Consider the following 8,784-nt stretch of genomic DNA (forward strand, 5'->3'; position numbering starts at 1 on the left):
GGCTGAAGTTGGGTATTTCCCTTCTACATGGAAGGCTAGTGTCAGCTAGAGTTGAGCATCTCCTTTCTCTCAGGTCTGATAATACCCCAGCAGGTTAGGCTCTGTTTAACTAGTTTCTCTTGAAGATAGGCCTTATTAAGAAGAACAGCATGCTCTGATATATTTCAGATGGTTCCCTTTTCCTTCCCTCTGTTGGAAGCAGGGGGGGATTTTTCTCTTCTTTTCATTGTGATTACGTGCTTGAACTCCTAGAGGTAAATCTCACAAATTGTGGGGCTCCCCTCTGCCTGGGCCCCCTGGAGTTTTTAACTTTCAGAGTTGTCCACACTGAACCTCCAGCCATTCATCAATTACAGTTCAGGTTTTCCTACCCTGGTACTCGTTCCCACTGTGGTTTGTTTTTTCAGTATCTCCTCTGGAAAACCATGACTTCCTGTATTCACCTATCACTCTCCAATCTTGGGGGTAGCAGTTTGACATGTATCCTTACCTCTCTTATAGATCCTAGAAAAGTTGTTTTTTTTTTTTTCGGGAGCAAATAATTTTTAATTTTTTTTTAAACAATTACACCAAAGAGTCATGCAATGCTGCCAGCATTGGATGCAATCCTGGGCCACAAGTCTGCACACTCCTTTGCGACTGGTCCTGTGATAGCAGACCCTTTCATTCCACCTTTATTGTTCACTATGACCCCCGCGTTACCTTCAAAATAGAAAAACACACTATCTTTTTTCCGGTATGACTTTTGTTGTCGAATTACCACTGCTGGATGTACCTTCTTTCTGAGCTCTGGTTTGCCTTTCTTCACTGTGGCCATCACCATGTCACCCACACCTGCAGCAGGAAGTCTGTTCAATCGTCCCTTGATCCCCTTCACAGAGATGATATACAGATTTTTGGCTCCTGTGTTGTCAGCACAGTTGATCATGGCACCCACTGGAAGACCCAGGGAAATCCGGAATTTCACACCGGAGGACGCACCACGTCCTCGCTCCGACATCTTGAATGCCGGAAAAGGACAAAAAAAAAAAAAAAAAAAAAGCAAGTTGTTAATTTTTCAGTGTGGTTGTTAGGATGGAGTGGTAACTTCCAAGCTCCTTACATGTTGAAGTAGAAATGGGAAAACATAAACTCACTCTTATGTTTTTAGATTCAAGTGTTGTTAGAACTCAGTGTAGCCTCCAAATTCTAGTTTCAAACCAGAGATTTGTCTGCAGTTCCCTAGGAGTTCACAGAAGGTGTGTGAGCTATTTTCACTATTTTCAGAGCCCAAGAAAAGTCTTATATTTACCCAAAATAAGACTGCATAGGCCAACTTAAAGGTCAAGTGCTTTGTGTTGATTAGAAATATTAAGTAGTTGGAGTGGTCCTCTCATACTGATCAGGAAATGTAGCTATTTATGGGTATGGAGTTGACATTTGCTGCTTTGTTCCCAGCATTGTAACTCCCCCTCTATCTTGAGGGAGTTCCTCAGAAAGATGAAGTGGGGCACACCATTCCTACATCATGATTCCTGGACAGCGCTGAGTTTAAAACTGAACAAGTGAGACCCTCCTTCAGGCCCTGCTTCTCAGGTGTTCCTACACTTCGAAGTTTGTTTCTTAAAATTTTCTAAGTCCCCCTTCCACTTGTGTCTTTCTATTTCTATTGTGTTTCTTTTATTTTTATTTTTTAAAAGATTTTATTTATTTGACACAGAGAGAGAGAGATCACAAGTAGGCAGAGAGGCAGGCAGAGAGAGGGAGAAGCAGGCTCTCCACTGAGGAGAGAGCCCAACGCAGGGCTCTATCCCAGGACCCTGAGATCATGACCTGAGCCGAAGACAGAGGCTCAACCCACTGAGCCACCCAGGCGCCTCTGTGTTTCTTTTAAATAGCATATACTTGGGTTTTTTCCCCCAGTGTGAAAATTTCTGTTTTCTTATTGTAGGCTAGCTCATTTATATTTAAGGTAACTTTTTTTTTTTTTTTTAAGGTAACTTTTGATATGTTTAGGTTTATCCTAACATTTTGGTTATTCCTACTTGTCCTATTGTTTGTTTCTCTGTTCCTCTTCTCCTGACCTCTTTTGGACAAACTGAATATTTTTTAATTTGCCATTGACTATTTAGCTAAATATCACCTTTTATTTTTAGTGGTTTTATTCCCTAGAGTTTTCTTTAATTTTGCACAACCCACCTTTAAATAACATTATTATAGTTCTCAAACAATGTACGACTCTTGTGATACTATAATTTTGCTTACTAAACTCCCATTCTTTGAGCCCTGGTTGTCATGCTGTATGTTGTACAATGTCATTATTATGTTGCTTAAACAGCCAGTGGTTTTCATTTTTTTTAAAAGATTTTATTTATTTATTTAATAGGCAGAGATCATAAGCAGGCAGAGAGACAGGCAGAGAGAGAGGGCTGGGGTGGGGGATGCAGGCTCCCTGCCAAGCAGAGAGCAGTTTGACATGTATCCTTACCTCTCTTATAGATCAAGCAGGGCTTGATCCCAGGACACTGGGATCATGACCTGAACCGAAGGCAGAGGCTTTAACCTACTGAGCCACCCAGGTGCCCCCAGCCAGTGGTTTTTAAAAAACATACAGATGTTTTTTATATTTAGCTTTATATTTATGGTCTCTGGGGCTCATATCAACCATGCAAATCTACACTTCAATCTGTATCATTTCCCTTCTTGTAAAGCAGGTTTTATGAACATAAATTCCCCCAGCTTTGTCTGAAAATTTCTTTTGTTTACCTTCATGTTTGAAATATATGTAGATTTCTAGGTTGACAAGTTTCTTTTCTTTTAATTTAGCTCTTTAAGGGAGATTTTCTATTATCTTTTGACTTCCACTGTTTGTGATAAGAAGTCAGCCATAATTCATAACAGTTCTTTTTAATTTGGATGCTTTCTTTTTTTTTTTTTACGATTTTATTTATTTATTTGAGAGAGAGGCAGTGAGAGAGAGAATGAGCGAGGAGAAGGTCAGAGGGAGAAGCAGACTCCCCGTGGAGCTGGGAGCCCGATGCGGGACTCGATCCCGGGACTCCAGGATCATGACCCCAGCCGAAGGCAGTCGTCCAACCAACTGAGCCACCCAGGCGTCCCTAATTTGGATGCTTTTAAGATTTTATTTTTATCTTTAATTTTTAGCACTTTAACTATGATATGTCTATGTGTGGTTTTCTTTGTATTTATCCTGCTTGGGGTTCATTGAGCTGCTATGGTCTATGGATTGATTTCCTTAATCAATTTTAGAAAATTTGTGTCCTTTACCTCTTCAAATAGTCTGTCTCATTCTGTCTTTCTTCTTTTTCTGAGACTTCAAATACAAATATGTTAGGCCATTTGATATCATCTCAGCATCTTAGTTGCTCTGTCCCCCCCCCCCCCATTTTTCATCTCTGTTTTAGTTTGAATAATTTCTATTGATCTATCTTTAAGTTTACTGATATTTCCTCTGCTGTGCACCTAATTCTGCTAAGATCATCAAATGACTTCTTCATTTCTGATATCATATTTTTCTATTTTTAGCAGTTTCTTCCTTCTTCTTTTTTCTTTTCTTCATTTTCCCCTTTCTTTCTTCCTCCCTCCCTCTCCTCTCTTTCTTCCCTCCCTCCCTGTCTCCCTTCCTTCCTTTCCCCCCTCCCTCTCTATTCCTCTTTCTTTCTTTCTCTTTTTACTAAAATTCCTCAATTGTTTAGACATGGTGTTTACTTTTTCCACTAGTTCCTTTGTCATATTTATCAAAGATACATTTTTAAAATATTTTATTTATTTATTTGACAGAGAGAGAGAGAAATCACAAGCAGGTAGAGAGACAGAGAGAAGGGGAAGCAGGCTCCCCACTGAGCAGAGAGCCGGATGTGGGGCTCGATCCCAGGACCCTGGGATCATGACCCGAGCCAAAGGCAGAGGCTTTAACCCACTGAGCCACCCAGGCGCCCCAATATCAAAGATATTTTAAAGTCCCTGTCTGATAATTGCAAAATTTAGACCTACTCTGTGCCTGCTTTTATTGACTATTTCCCCTCTTGATACTGGATCATATTTTCTTCCTTCTTTATATGCTTCATTATTTTAGAAATTGAAATAATATTTATCCTTGACAAAGGACGTACTCTATAGGAGGCTGAAATTTGAAATAGCTCTAGGTGGTGCACCTGGAGGATTAAGTTGGTTAAGCAGTCAGTCAATTCTTGATTTCAGCTCAGGTCATGATCTCAGGGTCCTGGCATCAAGCCCCATGTGAGGCTTACCACTCACTGGTGCATCTGCTTAAGGGCTTGCTCTCTCCCTATCCCCCCATGCCCCACTTGCTCTTTCTCTGTCTCTAAAATAAATCTTCAAAAAAAAAAGTGGGTCTGGGACTTTTCCTGTTTAGTTTGATTTAGGTCACCATTGGCTTCAGATGTTTTTTTTTTTTTTTAATAATTTTTTTAAGGTTTTACTTACTCATTTAACAGAGAGGGAGAGTACAAGCAGGGAGAACAGCAGGCAGAGTGGGAGGGAGAAGCAAGCTCTCTGCTGAGCCAGGAGCCGGATGTGGGACTCGATCCCAGGACCCTGGGATCACGACCTGAGCCGAAGGTAGCCACTTAATGAACTGAGCCACCCAGGCATCCCAGCTTCAAATGTTTTGAGAGCAGGATGAGGACTTTTCCTTTAGCAGAGCTTGGGATCTGACATTAGCAAGACTACAGAGATCTCTTTATGCTTTATATCCAGCCACCAGCTTCACAGACCATGGAAATCTCTCTCTGTTTTTAGCATAGTTGCTTGGTATGTGTTTCTGGGAAGTTCTCTTTGCATTCCTGTCACATTACTGGCTTTATACACCTTTAGAAACTTTTTTGCCTTTTGCCTTGCTGCTCTGTCCCCAGTCTTTGGAGGACCCCTGAAGTACTCTCCCTGAAGAGGAGTCCTCAGAGGGATTCCTTTCAGCTCTCTTCTCATGGCTGTAGCTGTGCACTTGGAGAAGACCTGCATACTAGTGGCGATCTCTCTCAGCTCTCTCTCAGCTCTCCTGCCCTGTCTCCAGCATTGAGTTACTAGCCCTGTGTATTTGGTGAAGGCCAGGGGAAAACATTGGTGGGTGGTGCAGACTTGCACTGTAGCTTGCCACACGCAGCCATTAGAAGTTCATTGAAAATTCAGCTGCCCTTCTTATTCCCATCTTTTATAAATGTTTTATCCTTTAACATGGAAGCCCTTTATAACACTGCAGTTTAGTTCATTTAAGTTTCTTTGTGTCCTCATATCTCTAATGGGTTTTTTTTTGAAGCTTTGATTTTGTAGATTAACCCCCTTATTCTCACTGTTAGGGTGTGAGTGTTGTGATTCCCCACAACTCCATACATGTTTTATTTATTTTTTTTTAAAGATTTTATTTATTTATTTGACAGAGAGAGATCACAAGTAGACAGAGAGGCAGGCAGAGAGAGAGGGAAGCAGACTCCCTGCTGAGAAGAGAGCCCGCTGCGGGACCCAATCCCAGGACCCTGAGATCATGACCTGAGACCAAGGCAGCAGCTTAACACACTGAGCCACCCAGGCGCCCATCCATACATGTTTTAAAAATAATTTTAATTTTGAAACAATTTCAAGTTCATAGAAAAGTGGCAAGTATAGCAAGGAACCTTTTCTACCTTAAATCACTTGAGAGAAAATTGTTGATACAATGTGTCATCATCCCTGAGTACTTCAGTTTATATTTCCTACGAAGGAGAATATTCTCCTACCTAACATAAATGCAACCATCAAAATCAGGAAGTTAACACTAACACATTATTACAATCCAGTCTTCAGATCTATTCAAAACTGCAGGCCATTTATTTTGTAGTATATTCCTTAATTTGAATCTAATGTGTTCCTACGATTAGATTTGGGTTATGCACTTTTAACTGAATATGATAGAAGTGATGCTGTGTTCTTTACATGACAGCTTATGAGATGGCTCCTGGTTTTGATTTTCTCATTACTGATATGGTCACTTTGATCATTTGATTATGGTGGCATCTGTGAGGCTTCTTCACTATGTAGTTACTTTTTTTCCTTTTGTGATTAGTAACTTTTATGGAGAGGTGGTTTGTAGGAATATAAATACCCCCTCTTCATGAAGCTTTCAATTTATTTCTTTATATCAGTATGGACTTAACGGCTTCCTGTTTTATTGTTTATGTTGATGCTTAAATTATCCCAGACTTGGCCAGAGGAGAACCCCCATTTCAGCTGGCTTTTGTGTCCTTTTGATGAACCCCTATAATTCTTTAAGCACTTCTTTATTTCTGGCACCACAAGGCATTCCAGGAAGTTTCTGTGCTTTCCCTCCACAGTTTGGAAAGAATCATTTCTTCAAGGGAACCTTGTTCCTTTTAATAAATAATGGCATTTTTAAAAATTTTTATTTTTTTAAAGATGTTATTTATTTGTTTAACACAGAGAGAGAGATCACAAGTAGGCAGAGAGGCAGGCAGAGAGAGAGGAGGAAGCAGGCTTCCCGCCGAGCAGAGAGCCTGATGTGGGGCTCGATCCCAGGACCCTGAGATCATGACCTGAGCCAAAGGCAGAGGCTCAATCCACTGATCCACCCAGGCGCCCCTATAATGGCACTTAGAAACCAACATCTGGGCTCTATGTGTGGTCAGTGCTACTGGGATGTCACACTCCTAGGCCCTCTGTATATAACCAATATCCCATAACTGCTACTAACCCCACTCCAGAGTAGATGACTTCATCACTCCATTTGGATGCTCAAACACTGTGCCAGATTGCCCCCCTGCTTGGACATCTTATTTACTACCCTGCTTGGTTTTGGACTTCTCAACCTTGACTGCCTTCAGGTGCGGATGCCTTCCCTACCTTGCTCAGGTTCCAGCATCCTACTCCAGGCTACCTCTCTGTGGGGACATCACCCTGCTTAGACTCTGATACATTGTGCCAGCCTATCTCATAGCATATACATACTCCTCATCTGCTTGGGGCCCTATATCTCATGTTGTTTCCTCTTCACACATATACCCTCTTTATACTACTCTGGCTCAGACACATCACACTGTGACATCCCTTTGTGGGGACATGTTTCCTTTTACCCTCTCTGGCCTCCTATGAATGTTTTCCTCACCTTTCAGTTTCCAACATGCTATTTGGGCAATTATCATGCAGGGACATTCTTCTAATCCTGCTTGGGCTTTAAAACCCAATATCTTGGGTCAGTCATACCCTTCTCATCCAAAATGAGATTTAAAACCAATCCCATGCCCTATTCCAGATACCCCTCCCCACACCCTCCTCACCTCCCATCCTATCTCACCCTTATTCTTTCTGGTCTGGGAATCATTCAGAGTTGGTTTTATTTGTTTGTTATATTTTGTTTTGTTATGTATTTGTTTTTAAGATTTATTTATTTTAGAAAGAGAGTGGGGGGGGAGGGGCAGAGGGAGAGAGAATCTCAAGCAGACTCCATGTCCACTGTGGAGCCCAGCTTGGTGCTTGATCTCATGACCTGAGCCGAAATCTAGAGTGGGACACTTAGCCAACTGAGCCACCTAGGAACTCCAGTGTTTTTTTTTTTAATTAAAAAATGTTTAATGGTTTATTGAAACATTTATGTAGCAAAAAAAAAATCACCTGTTTTAATTGTACAGTTTGATGAGTTTCCACAAATTTATGCAGCTATTACCTAATCCAGTTTTAGAATACTTCCTTCATCCCAAAATTTTCCTCATGCCCATTTGCTTTCTGTCCTTATTGTTTTGCTTTCTTCTGCTTTTTTTAAAGAGAAAAAAATTATGAATTCACATTGTTATTTTCAACTCAGTTTGTCCTGCAGGCAGCATTTTCTTTTGCCACACCTAGTAAATCCAAGACAGGTTTGGTTGGTGTTGAACCTGAACCTGGGAGCGCCACCACATTAAATGGTGCTTGACTATCACACTTCCCTTCATGGTTACCTAAGTCAGTACTAACAATACTCATTTATGTCCTCCTTGAGCTCACTGTAGATTCAACTTAGAGTGGCTTGCTTGCTTTCCTTTTCATCCCTGATTTTAGAAAAATACTAAGACCTAAAATGAGGATTTCTTCTGCAAGTTAGAAGCCAAAATAAATGCAGGGATGCCACATGAAGTTTTTCTAATTTAACTTTATCAGATGCCAAAATGCACAAAGTACTGTACAAAGCACAGCAATACACCAAGTCCATAGTTAGAAGCGATGCAGTGGGAACATGGAGGCCAGGGAAACCCAGGAAATGTATGACACAGAAGCTTGTCTGAGAAGAGGTTAATAGGGAGAACAGCTACAGTTCACTTCTGCACCATGGAAGTGAAAATTTCTGATGAAACTCCCTTCTTTTCATCATTCCTTTTTTGGATGAGGAAACAGCAAATGAAGAATTCATATGATTTGCTTTAAGCCTCTAGCTAGGTGGAACGGGACACAGTCTTGTCTGACTTGGGCAGCATACTGCTGCTGCCTGTGGTGCAGGCTCCACGAAGCGGAGACTTGGAGGAATAGGGAAGGCTAAGGGATATCTTGCTCAGACTCAAGGGCGGGGCAGATCTGACTTCAGTGACGTGCCTTTGCTAGGTGTGTGAGGGCTGTGTCATGCTGGGTGCTTAAGCTCTACACTCTGCTGTACTTTTCCTTACTGTGAAACGGGGGTCATTGTGATAACATCACCCTCACACAGTTGTCGTGAGGATTAAGAGCTAATTCAGTACTAGTAGTAGACACTCAGTATGTGTTGACCCTGATGATGATGATGACTTCTGTTTCTGGGTCCCGAGAGGT

The 8,784-nt window shown here is 41.3% G+C and overlaps 1 protein-coding gene across 1 annotated transcript; it reads right to left on the reverse strand.

Annotated features, from left to right (window-relative positions):
- Positions 1–516: 516 nt before the first annotated feature.
- LOC116866427 (60S ribosomal protein L23-like) lies at positions 517–1,000 on the reverse strand. Its single transcript, XM_032855416.1, has one exon. The coding sequence runs from the start codon at positions 998–1,000 to the stop codon at positions 578–580; it is 423 nt and encodes a 140-aa protein (XP_032711307.1). The 3' UTR covers positions 517–577.
- Between the last annotated feature and the right edge of the window lie 7,784 nt (positions 1,001–8,784).

This window comes from Lontra canadensis, unplaced genomic scaffold (assembly GCF_010015895.1).
Source record: "Lontra canadensis isolate GAN:19392208 unplaced genomic scaffold, GSC_riverotter_1.0 scaffold9, whole genome shotgun sequence".
Taxonomy (NCBI): Eukaryota; Metazoa; Chordata; class Mammalia; order Carnivora; family Mustelidae; genus Lontra; species Lontra canadensis.

Bases quoted from the DNA above. Each gene is read 5' to 3' on its own strand.
- LOC116866427 (XM_032855416.1), bottom strand. From the start codon at position 1,000: ATGTCGGAGCGAGGACGTGGTGCGTCCTCCGGTGTGAAATTCCGGATT.